Raw genomic sequence first — 27,712 nt, 5'->3', positions numbered from 1 at the left:
TTCGAAATGCTGCGTCGAAAAGGAAACCATTGTAGTATTGTATTACGAGTTCAGTCAAAATAATCGTTGTTGTAGTCGTTCTAGTCGTTCACTTGAATCTGTACAATAATACGCTACTGTATAAAACTTGTAACAAATAAATTAAGAACAATAATATATACTATCAAAAGACTCACAGATATAAATGTTAAAGAAAAATAGAGTAGTGTATCAAGTATTGATAGACTTAATAATTAATTATGATATTTCTATGTCTTCTTCTATATGAGGATGTAAAACACTTTAAAAATTATAATAATAAAAAATACAATTATTTTTAAAAAATGTTGTCTTATTTCGACTGTTATTAATTTGTATAAGAGAAGTATTTTCAAAAAATAATAATTTTTAAAATAATAAGTATTTTATTATAAAATAATTACATTGTTGTTTATTGATTCACAAATTTACAATATTATACTACCATTAGATATTAAACGTATATTGACTTAATTCTCAAATTAGGTTAATTTTTATAAAAAATTAAATTCTGATTCTATTATTGAAGTTTTTAAATACATTTAAAGATTATATATATTAATTGAAATTTTCTACTTGTTCAAATTTAAATTTAGATTTAGATACATTGAAATCCCCAACAAAATCATCTGTTTCAACTTTTTTTAATTTGAAAAACAAAAGTTTGTATTGCCACAAAACATTCCTTAAATTTTACAAAAAATATCGAATATTCATAAATTATATGGTCTTTAAATATAATTAAACTGCAGAAAAATTGAAAAACATTAAATTAACTTATGATTTTCTACTTTCTGTTTGTTTTTATCTATATGATTTATTGATGTTGCAATTTTTAATGTAATATTATACGTCAATATTATATTGAGTAAAAAAAAACTTTAAAAGCGCATTGATCGAATGTCTTTATTGTAAAACAGGATAACTTACATAATTTTATAGAAACCTGTCAATTTCTTATATAGCTGCTAGTCTGCATAATATTCCTATGCCATGCCATTGTGTATAACTCGTCCCGTTGCACCTTACGAACACGTTTCTTTGAGTAAAAAAGAACCGTCCCATCGACCGTCTAAATACTCGTATATCACTCGTCAAATTAATTTTATACGTATTACAATTTATTTTATATAAGCAGTAACTAATAACATTATTATATTATTATAATAAACATACTTACAGAGGCACAATAATGTTATTGTACTCGAACACCGATAATTAACGGGTATTTCGGCATTATAAGAATATTGTTATTATAATTATTGTGTTTAATTGTCGTATCATACGCAGTCGAAACGCTGGGAATATAATTAAGCCAATCTGCAAAAGTAAGTACTGTACAGTGTGATTCAGCAAACGTGGTCAGCACCATTTTTTCCTTTAATAATGAATTTATTGAAATACTGATACTGAATTTTCATGTAAACTTAAAGGACTTATATTTTTAAATACTTAGCTTATAAATAAAAATTTGCACGAATAGTTTCAGTGTTAATATAATGAATGTACTAAGGATAATATTTCTTAAATGGGTTAACAAAAATATCAAACATATTAAATCTAGTATTAATTATTGTATTCGGACAATGTTTACAAATTATAAAATATTGATATTTACATTACTAAGGGTAGTTTTGATATGAAAAAAGAAATTTATATTTCCACATGGAACTTCTTAAATAGTATAAAAAATGTACCTATCTAAAATAGATTTTAAGTTAACTGAAAATTTAAAAATCAAAACTAAAAAAGAAATAAGTATGTTTGGTGATTGGTGAATCATTCTGTGTAATACTAACGATGCTTATCTATTACAATGTTTTTCTAGAATATCATCGTCCACAAATGCCATACACAAGTTTACCTGCTATAACAACAGATGACTATAACAACACTGTCGTCAATGTGTAATCTCGTTTTCGTACTGAATAGTAAATAACAATATGATGGGCCACTTCTGACGATCAGCGCAACGCCGCAATATAATATAATAATGTAGATTGGAACAATGCCATATGGCTTTCTATTTTTTTTCTTTACTATTTTCACGCGTACCTATTAATAAATCCGTTTCAATAAATAAAAGTTATTAATCATGTACTCGCGAGAGAGTGTTACGTAAAGATGTATATCGTATATTCGACGTATATTACTTATAATAATATTATTATACTCGTGGTACACGCGTGCAATTTAAGCATGCTAAATTTTAAATTCGTTTATTCCTTAAAAAAATTATCTCATATTTTAAATAACAACGTTTAGAAACTATACCTCATATAATATTACATGTATAGATATACCCATTTAGGTTAGAGGTTACCTGTGAAGGTAGACCGTTTTCGTTAAATTGTTTTAACATTTATAAAATTTCCAATACGTTAATTTAAAATGCGCATATTATATGGGCTCATTACTAGCTACAATAAAGATCACGACCATATAGAGCTGAATTTGCAAATGACCGACAGAAGACGTGTTTAAAAAACCGTTCGACATATCCGTTTAATTACCGTATGTCCGTTTAAGAAATTATCTCGAACGGCATAATTACATTATACTATTTTCAAACGACTGGAAATGTAATAATTTTTTCTTCGTTTATACATACATTAACATACCTCATATTATGTAGGTAGTGTGTCTAGAAAATTCGGAATCACTTTTCGTGTTTGTGGAGTACACGATGACTATAATATTACACTTACATCAATGTACTCACTCGGAACTAATATATATAATAAAAATTATCACGATCATCGATAACACATACTATTAACAGTTCGAGTACTTCAACGTATTCGTTAATTAAATTCTATTAGTCTTTAATCGTCGAAAGTGTTGTCGTCGAATATCGTGTGAAATGACGAACAAAAATTTAGCCAATTTGGGGTTTCCAAACTTTCATTTACTGCTACGTAAAAGTAATGATTATAATTTATTATAACGGTCCTATCGATTCTGTCAATCCTATATGCGTCTCAAGTTTGTCACGATGAATTTTTAAGATACTAATCAATAATCAGTGGTTGATGTGTAAAAATACTGATAATTGATTGAACCTATTTATTTCGTACACTGTAAAAGCACGATTCTGTATGTATAGGCAATAGTTAAAAACTAATTTTATGAAATTATGTATTCTATGTTGTTGAATGAAAAACAAAAAAATATGTGAAATAGTAAAATAGATTTGAATATAAAAAAAAAATCATTGTAAAAAATTAATTATCCTTAAGCTGATTTCCTCCGTATACTCATTTTGATATTTTTAAAATATTTATAAATATAATTTTCCATATTAAAAAAAATTATTGTTTGATGTTCTGTGATCTCAAAAAGTTTAAGAAATACTAGCATGAGCTATAGATGCACATTCACGCTAGTTACCGGACTCTGTCAGTCCAACGATTTCTTTGTTATTCCCTAAACGCAATAGCTGATAGAATTATCATAATTTATATTGTTTAAGATATCAATTTTAATTATCACTGACAATGGTTTTTGAATTGATTCATTTTAAATGACAATTAATTGTATGAACGGTGGACAAAATCCATAATTTATTTTTATTACCATGGGTTTAATTTTTAATTCATATTATGTTCGTAGTAATAGTATTAAAACATTTGGTGTTATTTGGGGAGAGTGAGAGAGGCTGTTAAGTTATTTTTCACTCGGAACGCAGTTTTGAAATCGTATCGGATTGAACTCCTCTATTGATTTTTTCACAATACCCGCATTGCCTATTATATCTTGAAAATACGTTTATGTTATAATTCTTATCATACTAATAATGGTCAATCGTGTGTTTTAGGTCAGTACCACATAAGATGATAACCACGACGATCCAACACACATCAGGTGCAGATGAACAGCAACCGACTGCGCGGACAGCACTCGATCGCAACGGAGCGGGACAGACGTCCAGTAGCGACGGCTACGACCACGTTGTTGACGCAATGCCGCCGCACTGATTTCGGAATCGGAGTCGGTTGCGGCGACGCCGTACGTCTACACACTGACGGCGGCCGATCAGTATTCCGCGACAGTGTAGTCAACACCAATAAAGAATTATCGAACTCCGCGATGGCCGCATCCGTAGCGTTGCCCGAAAGGTATCGACAGCCAACGTCCACGGTACCGGCCACCACCCATCATCAGGCCACGGCGATGGCGACCAACGGTGACCGCTCGCAGCATCGTCGTCATTATCAAAACGGTTACCGGCCACATCACGCAAAGTACAACAGCGTGTCAGCTGGAAGCGCGCTGTCCAAGTCCATGAGATACGCCGACGGTTGGCTATACGAACGAGATGTAGGCGGCGGCGGTGGGGGTACAGTGGGTCGTCACTCGGCAGCGGGTGGCCGGAACAAGACGCGCAGCACTTTCTTGGACCGCGACCACTTCGGCACGGTCGCTGCCGCCGCCGTGGCCGTAGCCGCCGCAGCAGCCACAGCGGTTGCGCCGTCGTCCGAAGACCCATACGAACGTGTCCGCAAGAACCGCATGGTCAACACGTCCACCGTGGTTGAAAAACTTGACCGGAAACGGAACCGCAGCGGTTCGCCGAGGACGCCGTCTCCCGATTACGACGACACGGGTTCGGGCGGTCGCGTAGTCTCGTCGTCACGTCGATCGATACTCGAGTGCAACGTCAACCCATACGATCTGTTGCAGCACACCTCCGACAACGATGACAACGACGGCGATGTCGATGGAGACAGTCCAAAGAGAATGTCGCTAAAAGATAAGTTCATGAACCGCATACAGGATACGGTGTTCAACAAGAACAAATCGAGTATAGGTGGTTTTGGATCGTTTTCGTCCAATGGATTGTCCAAAAAAATCGTGATGGACCGGAACGCGAGTGGAGGCGTCAACATCGCCGGACACACGGTAAGTGTAGATTCAGAATTTGACTTTAATCGTTCTTATCATTGTTCATACCTCCGTAAAAACAACTTAAAGTAGATGAAGGACAGTTCGCTCATTTCCATACCATGTAACTTTTAAAAAGTTTTCTTGGGTTTTTTATAGTTAATATTTCTTTAGTAACTAAACTTATATTTTAATAAATGTATGATGTATTTTGATTTCTTGACATTTGATTGAAATAGTCTATTGATATAACACTTTAAAGGAGCCCATAAAAACACATTTTACTTTCAGAATAATATGAATAAAATGTTTAGGTTTTAATTTTAAAATATTTAAGTACTCATAACTATTGTTTCAAAATTAAAATATCAGAAAATTCCAAGATGACGCTAAATAATATTCTTACCTTCAAATTTTATGATAGAAAAATTCACTAAAATATTTAAAATAAAAGTGCAAATTGAAATATTCTAAATGTAAAATTTACCATGTTATTTGTTATTATAATAATGAAGTCATTTAATGTCCATATATTTAATACATACCTATATCTATTTAAAGTGTTCTTTTAAAAACATTATAAAAATAAATATATATTTTATATTATGCGATTTAAAACTATAATATACAAAGACTGAGTTTATGCTTTTAGTTTTCACCACTTTCCCATTACAAATGGTTCTAGAGATGCCCCTGTTTGTCAGATTTAGGGCCGTTACTTGATAGTATAATGATTTATTTACAATTTCATAGGTTCGACTGTTTAACGGTAACAAGTCTCCTGCCGGCCACGAAAGCACGTCCTCGGTGTGGTACGACGACGGATCCACTTCAGACGTAGCCACCACAACGGCCGCCGGAACAGATCAGTCGCCGGTAAGGCCTCCCCGTCGCCGTTGCAAAGCAGCCCCCGGCGTCCATTTGTCCACAGGCCCAGCTAAGCGGTCTCACTCGTTGACAACATGCGGCATGACCACCATATCGGCCGAGATCAAGTCTATACTGAAAAAGCCAGCGTCACTAACCACGGATGACCTGAGTCCGGTCAGGTCGAGGACGCCGGTCACCGCATCGTCAGTCACTGTCGTCGGTGCCAACCCGTGTAGTGGACTGCAAAAGAAAACAAAAAAACAAGTGCAATTTGACATCGTTCCGGTAGCCGTCGAAAAAACAAACGAAGACGATAGCTGCCACTCGGAGACTGCAACTTTAGCAGTAACCGAAACCCGTGACGAACACACGCCGCCAACAACGCCTACACCACCAACGCCGTCGACTGCATATAACCTGCAGCATCGGCAAGATCAAAAACAATTGTGCAGTGGTGAGTTTTCCTAGATTAAGTTAAGTTTCTTCATAGCTGTTCCGTTTATCTTTTATCATCTTTTATTTAAACGCGGATCCCGAATAGTTGCCAATTGAAAAATTATTCTCGACTATAGCTAAGTACCTATCAAATGACTAAAAATGACCCCTTTAGGTCTAAAAATTTACCACTGTTTTTCATTTTTTTCTTCCACAATTTGCTTTGAACTATCTTACCAATTAATAATATTGAAAATTGATTATCATTCATTGCGTTCGTCTTCTCTTTCTCATACTCCGTGATTATCACTAGGTAACATTTTATCGCTTGCTGCTTTAAAACTGCTTAAGCTGAAAAACGATTAAAACAGTTTACCTGGGTTTTGAGAAGACATTGGTAAACTTTCTAATAGTTAAATGAATGGAAAAAAAATACGTAAAACCGGGTTAAACGCAATTTATAAAAGATATGAAATAATATTCATATGAATTTTTATTTATAATCTATTACGACGACCCACACTGGATAGACAGAATATAGCTTGTTATTAATGATATATAGAGGAGTGGCAAATCTTTGGCGGCATTAAGTTAAGGTTTACAAGTGTTTAAGGGAACACAAACATTTCAATTGTTATATGTTTTTTTTTTTTTTAAGAAACATCACATTGTGGTAAATAATGATAATAATATTATATTGTAGAAATAGTTTCGATAAGTTACATTTTGCAAATGTATACAAAATACTACGTACATTGCAGATACCACAGTTTTTCAAAGGCATGTTGAGGAATGCTGTGCAATTTTTTATTTTTTGTCATCAAATACATTCACTAATTATTAAAACTATTATTACAAGTCTAGTGGGATATGGGCTATGCATTTGCTATAGATATTATATCGTTTATAAACACGTTTTCACATCATGAACTGATGAATAAATGGATTGTCTCGGTTTATAACGATAAAAAATTATTTCTGTTGTCTCACTCAAGTCAAATTGCGTGGGCGATTTTCCGGCGGTGCCAGTTTTAGACTGAGGTGAAAGGGATCTACACTGGTACATCTTGGGTAGGAGTGGAAAGAAGGAGGAGGCGCCTATAATATGTCATTGAATGTGGACACAGTTGTATTATGATAACGTTTTAAAATACACGTAACTGGTTTTCCTTGACGATGGTATGCATTATGTCATTTAGTGATAGACTGGGGGGGGGGGGAGTTGAACTACATACATTATCACAGGCGTGGTAAGTACTTTGGCAATTTACGCAAATTACGAGATTAAAATTAGTAAAAAATAATAATAACAATAATAAACAGAAACAACGGTGATTTAGGCACTTATACGGTTATTGTGATCATTATACATGTGTATAAAAAAATATAAACGTTAATATAAAATATTATACAATGCGAACAAACAGTTATTATTGTACAACTATCTTATAGAAACCTGATTCCGATGACGAGATGGTGGTTATGCAGAATAGAAAAACTTTTGATTTAGAGTTTACCATCAGCTGGTGAAAGTTCTAACTTACTAATTTATCTATAAAATACGGCGTAAAAGACTTAACTTTCCTAGTCCCGTTAACTCTTTCATAAACAACCCTCCTCCTTCTACATAAGTTGACAGTTAAAAACTCATTACAATATTACACGATACTCATAAAACTTGTGGTTTTTAGGTCCAGATGCAATCGTGGCAGCCGTTGAACGAAAACTAAAAAGAAGTCTAAGCGATAGACAGAACTCGGGAAACACGACAGGATCGGATGAAGTAACCGTATTCAACGATACAATGCGAATTCACGTGAGGCACAAAAGCAGACCGGACAGTCGGGTGATGTTCGACAGGCCAGCTGAACCACCTCCACCTCCACCTCCACCACCACCGCCATCATCGACGTCCACTCCAACAATCACCGAACTATTTTTGTGCGGAAGTAGAACAGGCAGCGTTGGTGTGGACAATGACAACAGGACGGTGGTGCAAGTTTCGCCGTCCGATGAGCTCAGAACGCGTCCGGAATATCCAATCGAACCGGAACAAAAAACGTCCATACTGATCAACTCGAGCCCGGGACTGAAAACGTCGGTAATTATCGGCGAGGGCGGAGCGGCGTACGCGGCGTCATCTGACAATAAGGTGACCATCAGCATCGGTCCAACCGGAAATACGGGCCGGGGGAACAGGTGCGGGAACTATAAGAGTAACGTGACGGTAGTGGATAGAGCTGGAAGCCGGATGTCCGATTTTATCAAAATGAACTACGACCCTGTGCAGGCAGCCCGCCTGGACGTAACACCACACGTATGCGGCCGCAGGTCCAGCGGCAGTGACACCACTCCACTAGTCAGTCCGTACCGCGTGTCGGAAATCGAAAAACACCACACATCAGTCCACCCGATGTCCGACACGGAATCCAGTTCCGAATCGTGTTACGCCTCGGCCAAGGAGGATGCGTCCTACTCGTCCGCGTCGTCAGCGTCCACGTCGTCGTTCTCATCCACATCGTCGTCGGCTATTGCTGCGGCGATGGCAGCCGACTCCGAGCCTATCTACGAAGAGATATCGGAATCGCCCACGCCGCCGCCGCTGCCTTCGTGCCCGCCACCCGACCGCGCAGACCACGAGCCGGCCATCGCATTACCATGTCGGTCGATATTCGAGGGCGCCACCAAGTACGATATCATCAACTATCTGGTGGACGCAAAACGTCGGTGCGGTTCACTACATGACACGTCCGCCTGTCATCCGAAGTTTGTCGTGGTCACCGACGAACAGGCGGCCGGAGAGTCGGACGCCTGCAGTGGTGGTGCGTTCAACGACTCGGGCGAGGAGTCGTCGTCGTACGGCGCCTGCGGCCCGGCGGAAGCCGCAATGCTGCAGTCTGCTGACGCGGCTAAGAGAGCCGCTGTAGACATCGAACGCAACGATTCGGGCGTAGGATCGGAGACCAGCCAAAGCTCGCGAAGCAAGTGGCAACAACAACAGCAGCAGCAACAGCAGCATGAGACCCAGCACAGTTGCGAAGACTGTGACCAGCTCGTCGAAATACAGACCACAGACGGGTGAGTTTGATTTTCATGGGATTTCGATGAAAAATTATCGTAGTGGTGACGTACATGTATTTTATATAAGTCGTGTGCTGTCTACGTACAAAATAGATCAACGATGATAGACGAGTGACTTATATTCCATGGGTGATGATGGTTGATAGGGGCCCAAAAATATCCGTAATAAAATTGTTTAATATATTTCAAATTATATACTTAACATAACCGCCACTAACCATAGGTAATGAAAAATAATATTGTGACATGTAACTACTATATAGTGCGATCTAGGACAAATAGACGAAACCGTTTGGATTTGGGGGACAATTGGACGTAAAAAAAATATACAAAAATCAATCAATAAAATTATAAAAATATTTATATACCTACTTTAAAATTATACATATACAAAATATTTAAACAAACTATTTTTATTGTATAAAATATTAAAATTCAAAATTCAAATCTAAAACAATTTTTTTTTAAAGGTACGTCAAAAATAGTTATTTATTCTTATTATATTTATTATACTACGTCAAAAATGTGTATTATAAAATATCTAATTTTGTAATTTATAATTTATAAATACTTATAAATCAGAACTATGAAACATGATTTTTACGTGAAATCATACAAAATATTTCACTTGATTTCAATTAATATTAAATTATTAATTTTTAATATTTTTTAATTTTTCTTGACATATTTTAATTCTGATCTATTAGGCGTATAAAAATATCATATTTTTTCAATTTCATTCAAATATTTATTAATTGAATTACATATGTTTTTTTTATATTAAAATTGCTACGTTTATTTGTCCCTATCCATCTATTAGTGGGTGGATAAGTTAGGTTAGGTTGTCGAGGCAATAGATTGGGTGGGCCAAATAATTTAGGTCTGTTAAGTTTTGGGTATTGAAATATTCGATTGATTAATCCTGAATGTTTTTAAATTATTGATCGTTATTAGAAATATATCCCTCAACAAAACTGAATATTATATATAATGCTTGACGTAACCGCCACTGACGATGGATAACTTATTATAGGTACGGCGATCATACTTATCTACTAGAGCAGTGTAGGGAGATCGGCTAAGATGACATTTCTTGTCAAGTCACGTTTTTGATGTTATAATACTATATTCGTCTATACACGCAATACCCGAAAAGAAAGTAATGCACGTCTAATATAGTACCAAGTAGGCAGGTATAGTCATTACTTTTATTATGCACGTATGTATAAAGTAGTTTGTTTGAAGTTAAAAACGCACACTCAGCTTAGCTATAAACCCTCGAATCGCGCCTGCAATAAACATCTCGTATCGTTTCTTTGTTGGTCTATGAGTACGTCGTCATTGTGATTTGTATTATTATTATTATTATTGTATTACCAAACGGTCACGTGCCGCGTTTAATATCCGTCCGGCCAACAACGGATTATTATAGGTACGTTTCGTCATTATTTTCGTCGGGAAACATTTATGCGCTCAACTCACGTATAGTTAATCTCAACTGTTGCGACCTCCCGCTGCACCGTGAAAACCATAGGAATAGGCATCAGTCGTCTTCAGTGCATCTCCACATGTCTTCTTGTTAAACAAAACGATATTATCTGTATGCGCAGTTTAAAGATAGTTTTTGAGTTCTTTATTTTAAGAAAATCTTACTTTAATTTCTAACTATTAAAATTTGGCGTATAAAAATGTATGAAAATGGCCAAACTTACCATCTAAACCCTAATGTTCAAATTATTGCATTTAATTTGATGATTCCATAGAACTTAAAATAAATATTCATTTTAATAGATAATTTCATGAGTGTATCTATCAATTAAGTATCGCAACGATATGATTACTTTTAAAGTAAATGTAAATACATATTTTTAAATTGTAGCTATTATATAATGTAATTACTAATTATCATCATCAAAGCGGTTAACTTTAAATATTAAAAATACAAACTATTTTCCAGACCAACAACGGATTTTTATTAACAAGTATATTTTATGTATTATAATCAGAACAAGTACCTACCTACAATTCAGTAATTATACCTTGTTTGAATCCGAAAGTAATTCGAACATGAACATTAACCTTTTTCTATCCCTAGTGCAATTCTACAAAAATAAGTGCGAATCGACCTTACTCCTGTATATCATTTGTTTTTATTCGTTATAAAAATGTATAAAAATAATACTCGGGACTATATCGTCAGCAACTGCAGCAGTGATAATAACGTAAAATGTATCTATATATAGGTACTTTTTTGTTATCGTACGCCACCAACCCGTATAAAATCTATCGCTTTTTTATATAGCAATAGCGTTACAAAACTTTCGGATAATAGTAAATAATAATTTTAATAAATTTTTTATTGTTACTATTATCATGGTTAACAACTAATACTTTATAGTAATATGTAAAAAAAAAATAATAATTTTAAGTTACGTTTTCTAAACATCCTTAAATATCACATATTTTATTTATTTTAATAATAATTTTTTTGTAATAGTCGAATATCATTATAAAATATGACGGGAAATAACTTATTAAAATTAATTTTTAACAATATTTTAAAATGTATTAATAATTTTGGTAATATAGATATAAACTTTAAATTTCAATTACAAACTCGTACAATAAAGTGAAAAGCAAAAAGCGGGCAAGTGGGTACCGTTCTGCTATACATAAGGGGGTGGGGTTGACTTCGGACTAGGGTAGGTTAAATTTGAATGCAATGATAGGTATCATTGTATACGAAAAACGATTCTGAACGAAGATGATTTGTTAGCCTAGGATATAATTTCCAGTGCAGGTTAGTGAAAAAGGTGGTTTATGTTTTAATGGCCTGAATACACCAAAATTTAAGTTCTTTTATAATTATTGTAAGCTAAACTTATGAAAAATCTTGTATTAAATTTTCAACTCTTAGCTACCTATACAGACATTTTTATGAATTATACCTACAAAATAATTTGCAAATATTCATAATTTAGACGAATTTTTGTCAAAATTTGAACTTCAAATGCTAATAAAATTTTTCTTATAATGATGCTTCGAGTTTTCTCTATAGCTACTCGAAGGAAAACTTATGAAAAACTTAGTGTTGTATTTTCAATTCTTAGTTATTAACACAAAAATGTTCGCGTTTTGACAGATTTCGTAAAAATTTGAACTATAAACGCTTATTAAAAAAAATTGTGACTAACGATTTTTAATTTTTTTTATCTACAATAATAACAACTCATAAGGAACCTTGTATTAAATTTTCAAGTTTTTTTGGTCATCCAAAATTTTTTTACCGACACTTCAAAAAAAAATTCGCATAAAAATCGAAAATTTCAGTCGTCTATAAATAACTCAAAAAAAGTCAAAAATTTAACTGTATATAGATAACACTAACATAAACATTTGGTGAAAATTTCAAGTATTTATAGTGATTTGTTTTTGTATTACAACCATATAAAAAAATCGATTCGGTCGAAAACTGGTTTTGCGTAAAAATTCCCGTTTTTCCGTCATTTTTTTTTTGTTTTTCTCGATTTTTTTGAAAACTGTTGGAAAATGTTTACTTTTTACCTCTATAATGCACCAAGGATATTCACTTTTCCATCGGAAACCACCACCGAAGTTTGAAATTGAAGCATTATTTCGACTAATTATGCTGTACACAGACACAAAAAAAAAAAAAACATACATCATTGTAAAATCAATACATTCATCACTCCGTTCAGAATCTAAAAATGTACTAACACAATAATTTCAAATATTATATGAGGTATTTACCCTTTTCCTTAAATTGATAATATACAAGACTAATCTACGTATAAAATATCATAGAAATGCTAAGGTATCAATTATGAATATCGACACTTTAGATTTTATTGATAATAAACAAGTACTTTTAGTCATGTAAATAAAATAACTGTACTGGAAAGTCAATTCCAAAATATTAGAACATAATTTATCTAGAAAAGTAAAAAGAAATTGTTTGTGTATGTCAAATTATGTTTTTAAATTCAATGTAACCAATAGAGTAGGATTAAGGATTATATCTGAACATAAAAAAATACGCCACCCTGGAGCTTATTTTTAGCTCCTAAATGTTAGTACAGCAACAAGTGGGCTGGAAATACCAAAGTATTAGTGAATAAATATTCAATTAAATTATAATATCGACTGTTATTTTTAACCGTTGCAGTGGTATAATGTTTGCGCCACTAGTGTGCCGCAAGTGTCACAAACGGAGAGCCGAGCGGCGAGAGATCATAGCCGAAATCGTCGAGACTGAAGAGAAATACGGACGAGATCTGGACATTATTACCGAAGAATTTTACCGGCCCATGATGGTGGCCGGTCTGCTAAATGCCGACCAGCTTACCACCGTGTTCCTTAACGTATCCGAATTGAAAGAGCACAGCGCCGCTCTGTCCCAGAAACTACGCGACGCATACGAGATAGCCATCGAACAGGGAGACGATGACTTGCTCACTGTAAATATCGGCCGATTGTTCCTGGAAGCATCACCGTCCATGTTACATGCGTTCCAGTCGTACTGCACTCGCCAGGTACGTCATCCTTGCATACATCTAACTGTATACCTAACATGACCGACTTACGATATGTGTGGCATCGTGTCGTGACTGGATCTATATCGTAAACCAATTAATAATATTATGATGACGTCGCCATTATGTCAGTATATATTATACAATACGATATACTAAAAGTGCACATCTTCCTTTTCATCTTCAATAATGCATATAATTTTTATAAAAATGTTAACGTATCAAAATTAAAATCTAAACCTAATCTTGGGGCTATGATGATTTGAAAATCTTAATAATCAATATTAATCCATCAGAAATAAGTTGTAGTTTATAAAAATGGTTCGAGTATAATTAAAAATACTAGATTCAATGTTATATAATATATCTTATGTTTTTGTAAAACCTTTTTATGGACTATTATCCTTAGAGTATAATTTTAATAACTGAAAAACTACATGTTTAAAATTTAAATTTTGAATTATAGGCACAATGTCAGTAATCAAACCTAAATTTTTAGACATTGCTTAATGTGCAAAAAGTAAAATATTCCTTGTCTTGCAATAGCAGAAAAATACGATTAAGTTATAGGCATACATTTACTATGTATTATTATCGGGATAGTAACTACCAATAGCCCTCAACTCAGTGGTCAATGATGCGTACACCATATATTATATTTTATAGTGTGAAAGTTGTATCGCGACAGATTGATGATAGTCACGAGTTTCATGTTCACGTAACGACGTTTTTGTTTCACAGGGTAACGCTGCCTTGTTGCTCGCCAACCTAGAGAAGGAAAAAGAATTGTTACGCATATTTTTGAGAGTATCGCAGATGGAAAACGCAGTGCTTCGCCGAATGAACCTCAACAGTTTCCTAATGGTGAGTTTGTAATTATTATATCGATGTGGCTTCGAGCATCAGTGATGATTTATATACGCGCGCGCACACGCATTCAGACAACCGTGTCGCTTACAGGCGAAGGGGAGTCGTGCGTTGACGGGGCTGAGCGTGAACTACATTTCGTCGCGCCTTATATTATATTATTATCGTAAAATTTTAATACGTTCGTAATCGTTTTTGATTTTCGTCTGTCACACCACAGGTGCCCGTCCAACGCGTGACTAAGTATCCGCTGCTGTTGGCCCGTTTATATAAAGTCACGCCCGAACACCATCTGGAAGCTCGGCAGACGCTCAACGAAGCGAGGCATAAGATACAATTGCACCTGGAACACATTAACTCCGTAAGTGTTTTACACGAATTATTTTTAGTATTTACTAATTTTTCTTTCCACAACTATTATATTATGTTCGAAAATCCCGTTTATTTACAGTTGGCGAAAGACATCAGTTCCACGAAACTGTGGCGAAAAATTTATGCAATCAACGGCAAAAGACCTGATAATGAGGACTTGGCCGACATAAAATTTCGCAAGGTAATATTCACTATTATCTATTCTTATCAATAATAAGTAGGTATTTATGATTTAAAAAAAAAATACATTACAAGTATTCATTAATATCAATTGGTATATTTATAATTATAATTTTCATCTTGTTGTTAATATAAAAGCTGTCAATATAAAAATAATATAACAATTTACGCTATAACAGTATAGTGCATGTTAATCGTAACTGAAAATAAATAATATTATTATCTTATTTTTCACTAATTTTATTAAATAAATTGTATCGAAAGCGAATGACTAAATACTCAATTCTAGCATGCCAATGAAAATAAGAAATCAAATAGAAAATTTAGATTTAAATTACGTTAAAAAATGTCACGTCAGGTAAGTAATAAAAAAATATTTTCTCGTCTTCGAATACGAAGAAAATGAGAGAGGCGAGGGAAAAGACAGTTTTAAAGCATATTCGTGTGAGAGAGCCAAATGCTCTCATCGGATGCAACGTTGCAAATTTCTAGTTTAGTTTCACTGTTATGAAAAGTGCAGAAAAACTAAGTCATAAGTCATAAGCGGAAAGAGTATATCGCTGATCAAAATAGTATTTTTATTAAAGTGTAGGTAAAAAAGGACAATCACGTATATCTGGTAAATTCGAGCCTCTACACAAACACCAAAAACAGGACGAGCCCTAAGGGAGCAAAGGACACACACTTATACAAAGAAGCAAAATATGGAGAGATGACGGCACAAATCGACCACTGAAAATTAAAAAATGTTGGTTAAGTTAACCTTAAACAGACGTGTCATGTTTTGAGTTTTCAATTATTTTTTTTTATCACAACATTATATTATACATGACCAAAAAAAGTAATAAATATTCCAACGGTAAAATGCATATTGACGGAGTCGACGTGGTTTGATTACAAAATAATATGTTGTACTTGTTGATGACGGCATAATAATTATATTGTCATTATAATACACACATATAAGCGGTAGGACACTTTTATTTAGGTGAATAATTTAGAGTGAAGGTGCCTTCAAAAATGTAAATTTGTTTATGGAAAACGTAGTCGAGGTATTGTCGTCCAATTATCTATGTGATATTTAGTGATTTAGTGTTGTAGATCCCACGAGTGTACTTGTGTACAGCGTATATTTTAAACAGTAACATGGCAAGTATGCGGAATTGCGGTGTTTGAGTAGTGTTCGAAGGTCTGTTAGGTAGGTTTTAGTTTTAAAAAAAAATGAACTTTAAACCATTTTTCTAAGGGTGGTTAAGTTTAAAGTACCTAGTAATTAATGAGGGTAGTACCTAAACATTTAACAATTAGCGGTTGCCTCGAAAATCGTCAAGTTTGTCACGGCAAACTAACACACGTATAAAGGTACCAATATTTAATATACATTTCTGTTGTTTGGTCAGGTGGCCGTGGACGTACTCGAATGGTCGGGACTCGGTGAAGAAATTCGGTTTTCTATGGAAGGTCGGCTGCTGTACACACAACCGTCAGACCACAATTGGCGACGAGGCGGCAGGACTATCAAACTGATGCCGATAAATGCGATCATCGTAACGTTGGGAAAGGTGAGTCAGTAATAATAATAAATTATACAAACAATTATTATTGTATTGTCCGCTTTTCATATACGTACGCTTGTATTAAGTATAAAATATGAAATATACATAAATAATGCGTGATTACATTTCATTGTGTTCAGCCTAACGAAAATTATAACCCGGATGCGGACGACATCGCGTTTCCCAGACAGAACGGCATCAGAGACGCTTCGTTGGTGTTGCTCAAAGAGAAGAGTGGCAGGATAAGTTTGCTCCGGGTAAGTAGTAAAAAAGGGAAAACTTTCCGATTTCAGTTTGACATTATAGTGATACAGTAGTAGTATGATAGTGTAGGAGATATACACGTCTAGTAGTAATGCACATTCTCCCATATATGTCATCAAGAAAGAGAAAGAAAGATAAGTTTCTCTCGGGAGTTTTGCAAACCCAATACGTGTGTACAAATGTTATATTTGTGTTTATCAAATTGTCATGACGTTACTTGTGAATTTTGATAATGTTTAAAAAAAATCTTGAAAATCTTAATTTACTTTATTTTTGATACGTTTTATAGCAACGTATAAAAATAATAAAATTAATATATAATATAATATTGATGTGTATTTTAATCAATAAATATATTTAATTCAGGAACCCATGTACTTGGACCGATGTGTAGTGTGCTGTGAAAGCGACTGGGACGATTACTTTGAACTGCACGAAATCACTACCAAGGACACGTACATACTGAAAGTAAGTTTTTGGAAATTCATTACACATAATGTCTTATAACATGTATATTGTATTCGTCCTGCTCTGAAATCGTGCGGCGTCAATACCTATGTATAATAAATTTGCAATGTTTCCTGAACTCAGATATCATAATAATTTATTCCTTTCAATAGTTATCCAGTAAGTGTGTCGAAGTGATAGAGAATAGAATGTGGAGTCACACTGTTTAAACAATATCAATATTTATTTTTTTAAATGAATTTATTATTATTATTATTATTATTATTACTCTCTTTTTTGTTTATATTATTGGTAATATTAGCTTGACGCGTTTTTTTCTCAGTCTTCAAACAGTTTGTTAAATAATTTCGGCGTAAAATTAAAGTGGAACCACGCTGATTATATTTTTATCATTTGGCAAATAAAACCAACCTGAACTAGGTGCCTCGTATGTAACCAGCAATAATTATTTTTTAGGGCCAGGATGGCGAACAGACGAAAATGTGGTACAAACAGCTGCAATATCACTGTCAGACACTTGGATGCTGGAGGAAAAGACGAAATGCCTTAGCAAACATCATGATCAACAGAAACTGTACATAATTACACGATCGCTGATGCGCACATAGCGCTTATTCGGCGTTGTCGTTCTACGATTATCTACATAAATATTATTAGTAGTAGAAGTAGCTATAGTAGTATTACCAAAAATACAAATAGAAATCGACAGTCGTTACCAATTATATGACGATTTATATTTTAACTTAATATATTATTATAAATTATTAAATATAACTCGTATTTTTTATTTTATTGTTCTGAACTCGATTGTTCCGCGCAATCATTATATTGGTTAACCAAATTATGAAATAATTGATATACATAAAAACAAATATATATTTGTGTACACATTAATATAATCTTATAATCTAATGTCTCAACATTATGCTATATTAATGCATTAGAAAACTATCGAGTTATGAAACTTAAAACATATCTTATGTATATATATATAATTATTAATGATTAGGATAATGTTCCTTTTTTATTGTTTTTTCGACGTTATTTTATATTTCTATTTTATCTGTTACATAAACTATTTTTGATGACTCGCTATTTATTTATTTTTATTAAGTATTCTTTATGTTATTTAAATTACACATACGTATAATATATATAAATACATATTATATATATTATAAATAAAAAAGAATTTTTAATTTCCTCTATTCCATAATATTTAGTACCTAATAATTTTAAGTTACAAAAATTACTCTTAAAAGTTAAAACATCTAAAAACATATTTCTACTATCTAAAAACATTATCATCAAACTAAATTAACTTTAATCCTAACCTGGTTTTAAACCTTATATTTAATCACTTACTTTTTAATACTTGAGTGTACAAGGTTTCATCGTTTGCAGATCCGTCAGCGTAAGTATCTGTATTGTATAATTTATTTTAATTTTAGACCATTTTTACAATAAAATCTGCAATTGAATATATACATACAAAGGAAAAGTTAATACAATAAAAATATTTTTTAATTATATGATAAATTATAAAAATTAAAGTTAGGAGCTAAGTTCTGTTTAGCAATTTTCTAATGAATACAATCAAAACCAACCACTACATGATGTTAATTTTCTTACTGTGTATTAAAATAAAAGATATTATATTTTGGATCAAATCAGATGTTTTACCATTCTAATGATCAAATTGCATCTCAGGATTTTTGTTTCGTTCTATATAAAAATGTAGACAATTTTGTTCAATATATTTTCTTTATGAAATTTAAATACTATTAATATTGTATGTACCTACCTTATACATTTTAATTTTATGTTTATGTTCTTAAAGTTTAATTTTTATTTAAAAATATATTCATTTGTTCAATCGATTTTACAAAACATGTCCTATGAAAACATTTGACTTATTTTGTATTAATTTTCCATCTTAGTGATTTTCTTTATCATTTTATACCTTTTTTATTGTTTTCATGTTTTTACAATATCAATTCTGTTATTTTTAAATACTTTAATATTTGGTACTTCAGTAATTGTGCGAGTGTAATATTAAAACTCATATGAATAAATTGGCAATCGCTTATAATGATATAAGTATAAATATCATAAAATATTTTTTGTTTCACATCTAGTTGATCTTATACAAACATTTAATACATCCCTTAATCACTTTTAATAATTTAAAAAAATGTATTGTTACAATAAAACTATAAGGAAAATGTATTACATTCTTAATATTACAATATTATTAATAATTATAATCTATGATGGGAAATATGTATATGGACAATAATTTGGTATACATAAATTAACAATAAAATATTTAAAAACTAATAGGTAATTGGTTTGAATATATAAAATAAGCCATAGAAATTAAATAAAAAATACATAAAACAAATATAAATTCTTAAGATGTTAAACCTATAAAATTTAGTATATATACTTCTAATATTATACTTTGTGCAAGTCAATACCCACTCGACTGGCGAAAAACTGGTCACCAAACACCCCTTCTCATAAATGTTATTGACTCTACTAGCGCTGGTGTCAAACGTCGCAACCATAAAAGGTATATGCGTATTGAGCCCTAAGCTGTATTGCCGCATTGTTTTTATGATAATGGGCCACATAAATACAAAAATACTAGATAGCTAACTTAGAAATAATTTTAAATTCGAAAATGGGAAAAAATCTATTATCTAAAAGATAAATAGTCACATTTATATACAAATATATTATACATCTATGCATTTACTTTACACTGATCAAGAGTTATAAAAACGATTTATTATTTTTATTTTAGTTTATCATTTTATATTTTGTAAATTTTCACCTCTTTAATTTTTATTTTTTTTACAATTGGCTTTCTAGTATTTTTTTTATACATTTATATATTAGGGTCAATAGTACGTGGAAATGAGTAAACTTAATTCAAACAGAACATATAGAAATTAAATAACAGTTACGAAGTGCACACGTTAACTTTATGTGTAACAATGTCTCTAGTGTATTATTAACGTTTGAGCAAAGGGATGTGTATTGAATATAATTATTTCACATTTCCAACATAGGATAATTATGTGTAAATATAATATAGAACCTATATGGATAAACAACGCGTATATATACCTATAGGTAATAGGTATATAGATTTACAGGCATCGACTCCTCTAAAGTTACTTTAAAGATACCACCTAATTTATAATTTTATTATTCATATCATTTTTCCAAACGTAATCGAACGGCCATTTGTAGTCATTTCTGTCTCAATGATTTCAGGACCTCTGAAAATAAATATTAATAAAACTTATTGTATTCTTATAAAACTGTAATTTTTTTTTTTTACCTATGTGGGATTTTTGTTACTAATGAAAAAGTCACTTTATCGCCATTATCTACAAACAAACAAAATGACAAAAAATATTTTAGATGTTTTAAATTACTTAGCAATAATTTATTATTATATTATAAAGTACAATAAATTTGTGACTTATACGAGAAGGTACTTTAAAGTACATAAAAATAAACTAATAAGAAAAAGCACACTATATAACCTCAATCATGATTTCTAAACATAATTTACAAGTCTAAAAATGTAAACAGTAATTAATACTGTCAAATCGAATATAGGTTGAAATTAACATCCATTAAATTGTAAACACCTCTAAACACAACAAAAGTTATAAAATATACTGAGGATAGTGAAAAATAATATTAGTTAATTAAACTAATCGTTTATAGAAATAAAACAATATATCTAAAAATGTATACATTCAGTTATATATTTATGAAATCAATAACTCCCAGTATTGTAAACTACTGCTTTATTAATAAACATTTATTTCAAAGAAAAAAATCTTGAATATAAAATCATAGTATGTTATAATCAGCTTTGAAAAATATGAGAATTTAGATCGGTAAGTACTAAAAAGTGAATAAGAAAACTAATAATAAAAGCAAAATGGTTTTTATACAAGTAAATAATATCTATATTATTTATAATAGCATGGTAAGTATATACAATTTCTGAAAATATGAATTGATTTTCAACAATTATAATTACTTACATGTTGTTAATATTTATACAGTTGCCGTTTACAGCAATTTTTCAGTTAATCATATTATACAATACACTTAAATAAATATAAATTCAATAATGTATAGCATACAACAAAAAGCTCCAATAGTGTTTAGTATAATTTTATAAATTAGCTAATCAAGTATATTTTTAGACAAATTTTTAAAAACAGTAATTAACAATTTACTATATAATAAAATCATTATAAATCTAATTGTTTTAACTAGCTTTGTGATAGTTATAAAATCCAATTAAAATACGTTACAGAAGATTTGACAGTGCTAATAAACTGGGAGTATAGAACACCCCTTATCTCTCCCCAAGATTTAGTTGCATCTATGATTTAATGGCGTGTTTTCGTCTAAATCCAAAAGTTTAGAAAGCTATTGTTCACGTGACTAATTATAGACTGCTAGATTTGCTTCGAGCTAAACGTTATTCTCTAAGCATATTATTCGAAATAGATACTAAATGACTGATGGATCTGTAGGATGATTGATTTTCATGAGACTATTAACCGAATTTAAGTACACCTTAATAATTATTGATGATTTCCGAGTTTTCAGGAAGTAGGAGAAACTCAAGTGATACGTCATTATTGTAGATAGACGCGTCATGTGTTTAACAATTCATTGTAATATTATTGTTTAGGTGGCTACACTCATAACTCCAATTAATTCGGCTTTGAGAGAGAGAGAAGAGTGCCTATTTATAGCATCATTATAATAATTATAAAGGTAAATACTTAATATTTATAATTTATTTTATTTCTACAAGTGAAATATGATTTTTCTATTTAACTAACTTACACTATGTAATATAGGTACTTAATAGTTTTTTGAAAACGTTTTTATTGATTATATAATTACTATGCAATGTACTTATAATTATTAGAGTTACTGATGAGTTATAAGTGATAACACTGATAACCTATATTTTATATTTATGAAAATTGAAATTGAAATTGTTTTCCTCAATAAATTTTAATTTCAAATAAATTATGCCTGTGAAAAGTATATTCATTATAGTTATTTAAAATAAATCTATTTAATTCATTTTTCAAGGAAACTTGTTAATCGCTTGATCACTTTATCTTACCGGATACATCAAAATATATAGGTTATATTATACTTGTATATTAAAACGTCACCTTATGAGAGACAATTAAGGTTATACATTTTAGTCATCATAACCGATGTCTCTTTAACTATATTTTTTATTGGATTTTATCTAAACCAGAATTTTGTTTGTATACCAACCAATATTTTGTATAAGTAGTGGCTTTGTATAATTTATAAGTATGAGTACCTAGTTAATACGTGTTAATACTATTAACTGTTAATACGTGGAAATACTGTTTGGGTTATTTTGACTTATATTACAGTCTTACAGTAGGTACGTATAAGCAAAATTGCGTAACCTAATTGAATAACTTAATACAAAAAACAAAACTATTATAGTATGTTTGGTTATACTTTTATAAAACTTAGTCTATGAATCAGTCTTGCGTGAGTGACATTGAAAATAACAATAAAAATGAATCCTCGATTTTCGAGTACAAAAGGTAATCTAAAAACACTCTATAGTATAGAGTCTATACTATACTATAGAGTCTATAGCCATAGACACAATTTTGAATCTAGATTTAAATACTTAAATTAATTTTATTTTTTTGTAAACTAATTCAATTTTATCTAAAATTAAAAACAAAAACGAATTCTACAATTCTGGTATTTATTTTGAATTGAATTATAGGGGTTATACTTATAGGGTCCAGTTCAAAATCTTAATTAAATATTTATAAGTTTAACTTTTTTTTTTGTAATTTCAGAAAATATTTTCACATCATTTAAAGATTTTAGGACAAAATACTTGGAAACTTATTTAAGCGTACCATCACCAAATATGTTTTTAACGTAATCTTATTACTTTATATACTAGCTAAATGGCTTAAATACTATCAATTTAATTTTAGAATATTACACAAATGTATTGTTAAATAAACAATTAAGATATTAATTTTACCCAAGTGACCAAACGGGTTGTTGATAATTTCGTATCTAATATAAAATATTTATTGTCAGTTGTGACTAGTAATGAAAATACCGATTAGTAACATAAATAATCGATTAAACAATTTGGTGAGATAATTTATTTCATAAAAACTCTAGATACTCTTAAGCAGTTAACAATACGTACCAAAAAAAACAAAATCATTAATTCATAAAATATAACAAATATTGATAAAAATAAGAAAATCTAGTTTCAGTGCCCATTTTTTTCAACAATCCAAAACATATGTTATTCTACATTGACTACCAAAATCATGCTTTACCCATAATGTATATACAGAGTGTATCTAGAAGACATGGCATTCTTAAACTAATTTCTATGTGTAAAGCATTTAAATTCTCCAGTCTCCAGATACACCCTATTTGTACACAATACTTTTAATTCAAGCCGCAACACAATATAAAATAAATTGAGTATTGACTATAGATATTATACAGTTTACCGTACATTGAACAGAAGGAGGCACCATGGTTGTGGACATTGTGCGATGTGGGTCGTTAGTCACAGACCGTCTGAGCGACACCGCTCTTCTGTTTGACACTACACTACGACGGATTATCGGAACCGCAGAAAGTGTGTAAAGCACAGGGTTTACCGCCGCGTTCAAAGGCAACACGAAAACAGCTACCCAAGCAAACACCTAAAAATTCAAAATATATTATTTTAACCGATTATACAGATTAATACGGATTTTGCGTCTTAAATATTTAAATAAAAATAAAAATAAATATTTAAATTAATGTTTAGATTATAAACTGTGTGGTAGTAGTGGTTTATTTATTTATTATTAACGCCAGAAGGCTCAAGTACAATGGTATTAGTAAACACTAATTAATAACAACAAAAAAGCTTATATCAAATTAATTAGCGTTTAAAGAGAAACTACTATAAATTATAAATTACTTTATGCTTTATCTTAAGACTAATGAATTTGATTTGATTTGAAAAAAAAATCAAAAGTGGTTTATTTATTACATGCAATGAAAATTCTATTTAATGAGGTATTCAAAACATTAATTAAGGTTCAATAATAGGATATTAAAAATGTTAAAGATGAGACATAATAGTTCCGGACAAGAAAAAGTTCGTTCGACAATTTATACATAAAATAAAAATTGAAAAAGTGACGTGATACTGCGATTGATATTTTATAAAATAAAAAATGTATTTTTTTCTTTTTAATCATTTTAAAGATCTAATTAAACCAATCTGTGAAAGATTTAAAGAAGACAGTCATATTTTAAAGTAGGTCTAACTAGAATATAATGTAATGTTTTTAGACAAGTTGCATTATTAAATTAATATTGAGTAGGTATTTCAAGATTAAGTATTATGTATAATGAACAATCAACACCAATGGTTTTAATTTTTTAGCTCTTATTTGATAATGGTGAGACGAAAACGATAAATTTGGCTGCATAAAAACTACAAACTCGTGGATCAAAGGTTATTCATATAATGGGACATTATGAATTTAATAAATACAAAGTGTAACAGAAATCCTAATAAATTAAAATTAAAAATTAATATAAGTTAAGAGGATGTCAGCGCACTATTTGTTTTCTCTCTCTGGCCCACGCGCAACATAGACAAAACGTATTTACGCAGAATCATTTTTTCTATGTTTTTAAGTAATCTTAGAGTAAAATCACCCATTGCAAAAAAGATAGATAATAATATTTTTGAAGGAATGACATATCGATTTCATATTTTATTGTTATTTGACTTTCAAAATAAACAAAATAATATTGTAAATTTAAACGATGTTTAAATTGTTTTGAGACCACATTTTGACAAATCAATATGTCATTCCTTCAAAAATACTATTCTCTATCTTTTTTGTAATTTGTGTTTTTACTTTAAGATTACTTAAAATCATAGAAAAAATGATTTTGCGTAAATGCGTTTTGTCTACGTTGCGTATGGCCAAAGAGAGAAAACAAATAGTGCGCTGACATCCTCTTAAGCGTATGAAAAAAATAATGAAAATTAAAAAAGTTATATGGATAATAAATAATTTAAGATTTACTCATGTCAGAAAATTCTTAAAAATAATATTTAAAAAAATGCTTTACGTTTCAAATTAATTCAAAAAAAAAAAAATTGTAAAAAAATGCACTAATTTACTTAAATAGATATTTTTTATTTTCTGTATTCGATATATTCTTTATACATTTGCGTATTCATATGTATGAAATAAAAAAAAGTGTATTCTTGCATTTTTCTACAATCAACTAGTGATGATATATGGTATACTATACAAAACTGTATTAAAAGTCAATGCCTCCAGTGTTTAGGTCATGTTGCGATGTGGAAAGTAGAAACTATTTATGTAAAAATCAGCAATCAAATGACAATTGACGAGAAAAAAACCTAGATAAATAATAAGAAAACGATGGATGTGAGAAGATATCTGAAACCATTGTAAGTGATGTATTAGAAGTATAAAATTCAGAATCAAGACGATTGGAAAACAGTGAAGGTAGTGAACGAAATCCTTAAATTATTGTGAATCCAGAGAAGAAGATGAACATATATAATACGGTCATCGCATATTTTGATACAACTAACAAATTTAATTTAATTAATTGTGTTATATATTTTTACTTGAGGGGGCACGGTGAATCCAGCCAAAGACCACAATCCTAATCCTATGATGGGCACCCAGCACGCAGCGTCCGTAGCCACTAACAGACTCATCCGCCAGGCCATTGCAGACTCACTGAGGGATCGATGTCGTATTAGGGTTTCTGTGGCACGATGAGTCATTTTAGCAACGAAAAACATCCAAAGGTAGCTCCCGGATATCAACAACAGCGAACCCAGATTTACAACTTATTAACACAATCATTGAATTCGTGTATGAAAATATGATTATACAAATTATTATAAGGTACAGCAGTAGTATAAATATTTAAAAAATAATTTTATTAATAAATGTAACATTTACATAGAAATATAAATACAGAATACTCCCAACCGTTGGGTTTGTCTGGAGTAATGTGCAATGCTAAACACACGCCAGACCGTCCATAAAAATTTCTGAAAAATTAATAAATAAACCATATATATGTACAAATATGTAAATAAAAATAATTGTACAATCTTTATATAGTTTGTTCCAGTATGGAAAAAAATTACCACGATTTTCTCGATATATTTTATTTACCTGAAATAATGAATGTTGAATAGTGGAATGCCAGATATAATTATTGCTAGTAACCAACATACGGCCATCAATATACGCGTGAAATCCATTTCCAAGCGTCGGACTTTGAACGGAAATATGATTACCAATAACCTTTCCAGAGTGATCACTAAATATTTTAAGTGTATTATAAATAAATACAATTATGCACATCTTATAATTTATATATGATAACCAGGTCTTATTGTATAAATAATTAATCAATATTATAATATAATGTTATTGTTTATAGATTCTGTTGAATATTTTTCATTTCATTCGATTAACAAAAGGCGTAACCATAAAACTCATTCGAAGTATTATATGTATGTACATATTTTAAATTGTTTTTATATCTCCGAACAATTAAAAATGTGTTTATTTATTTTAACTTAGAATAATATTTGTTACTTATTGTAACTGACATATTTTCGTTATTATTTTTGTGCAATTAAAAATGCATGGACATTACAAGTATACTTTAAACAGGTAATTTTTAATTTTTAAGTACAGTAAATATTTTTCAGAAAATTAAGTACACGCGGACCGTTTTTAATTAAAAATTAACAAATATATACTCTTTAAATATCGACCTTAAAGAATTTTAATGTGAAATGGTTCAAGTTATATGGTCATTGAAGACTACATATTTTAATGCAACCCGGTACTTTATCTATGTGTTTATTCATAAAATTTATCTTAAACGGTTCAATACAATGTACGTTTATTTATTTTATAACAAATCGTACTGAAAGTATACTTAATTTAATTTAATTTGACTATTTTTATTATTTTTAATATTACTTGTAAATCTATATTG

The 27,712-nt window shown here is 31.0% G+C and overlaps 2 protein-coding genes and 1 long non-coding RNA gene across 4 annotated transcripts in view; 1 reads left to right on the top strand and 2 right to left on the bottom strand.

The window, feature by feature from the left end:
- Nucleotides 1-18,351, top strand: part of LOC114133002 (serine-rich adhesin for platelets) — an 82,708-nt gene extending 64,357 nt beyond the window's left edge. Inside the window, exons 3-13 of the mRNA XM_027998621.2 lie at nucleotides 3,836-4,920; nucleotides 5,656-6,226; nucleotides 7,899-9,285; nucleotides 13,475-13,841; nucleotides 14,583-14,705; nucleotides 14,929-15,069; nucleotides 15,160-15,261; nucleotides 16,661-16,822; nucleotides 16,957-17,073; nucleotides 17,447-17,548; nucleotides 18,005-18,351. Of these exons, the coding sequence (XP_027854422.2) occupies nucleotides 3,889-4,920; nucleotides 5,656-6,226; nucleotides 7,899-9,285; nucleotides 13,475-13,841; nucleotides 14,583-14,705; nucleotides 14,929-15,069; nucleotides 15,160-15,261; nucleotides 16,661-16,822; nucleotides 16,957-17,073; nucleotides 17,447-17,548; nucleotides 18,005-18,130 (4,230 nt within the window). The 5' untranslated portion in view covers nucleotides 3,836-3,888 and the 3' untranslated portion in view covers nucleotides 18,131-18,351. The remainder of the gene's footprint in view (nucleotides 1-3,835; nucleotides 4,921-5,655; nucleotides 6,227-7,898; nucleotides 9,286-13,474; nucleotides 13,842-14,582; nucleotides 14,706-14,928; nucleotides 15,070-15,159; nucleotides 15,262-16,660; nucleotides 16,823-16,956; nucleotides 17,074-17,446; nucleotides 17,549-18,004) is intronic.
- On the bottom strand, nucleotides 9-1,296 carry LOC126549118 (uncharacterized). Its single transcript, XR_007603279.1, has 3 exons — nucleotides 1,199-1,296; nucleotides 949-1,090; nucleotides 9-98 (listed from the first exon to the last, which is right to left on the bottom strand). It is a non-coding gene; the product is annotated as an uncharacterized LOC126549118 (long non-coding RNA).
- A 699-nt stretch (nucleotides 18,352-19,050) lies between the features above and the next one.
- Nucleotides 19,051-27,712, bottom strand: part of LOC114132595 (G-protein coupled receptor GRL101-like) — a 65,143-nt gene continuing 56,481 nt past the window's right edge. For both annotated transcript variants that reach the window (XM_050197616.1, XM_027998101.2), the window contains 6 exons: nucleotides 26,875-27,022; nucleotides 26,656-26,747; nucleotides 26,313-26,539; nucleotides 24,153-24,345; nucleotides 20,901-20,949; nucleotides 19,051-20,838 (listed from right to left, as the gene is read on the bottom strand). In XM_050197616.1, coding sequence (XP_050053573.1) covers nucleotides 20,769-20,838; nucleotides 20,901-20,949; nucleotides 24,153-24,345; nucleotides 26,313-26,539; nucleotides 26,656-26,747; nucleotides 26,875-27,022 — 779 coding nt within the window. In that variant the 3' untranslated portion in view covers nucleotides 19,051-20,768. The remainder of the gene's footprint in view (nucleotides 20,839-20,900; nucleotides 20,950-24,152; nucleotides 24,346-26,312; nucleotides 26,540-26,655; nucleotides 26,748-26,874; nucleotides 27,023-27,712) is intronic.

The sequence above is a fragment of the Aphis gossypii genome, chromosome 1, assembly GCF_020184175.1.
Source record: "Aphis gossypii isolate Hap1 chromosome 1, ASM2018417v2, whole genome shotgun sequence".
NCBI lineage: Eukaryota > Metazoa > Arthropoda > Insecta > Hemiptera > Aphididae > Aphis > Aphis gossypii.
This window is presented reverse-complemented; position numbering and strand designations above follow the sequence as displayed.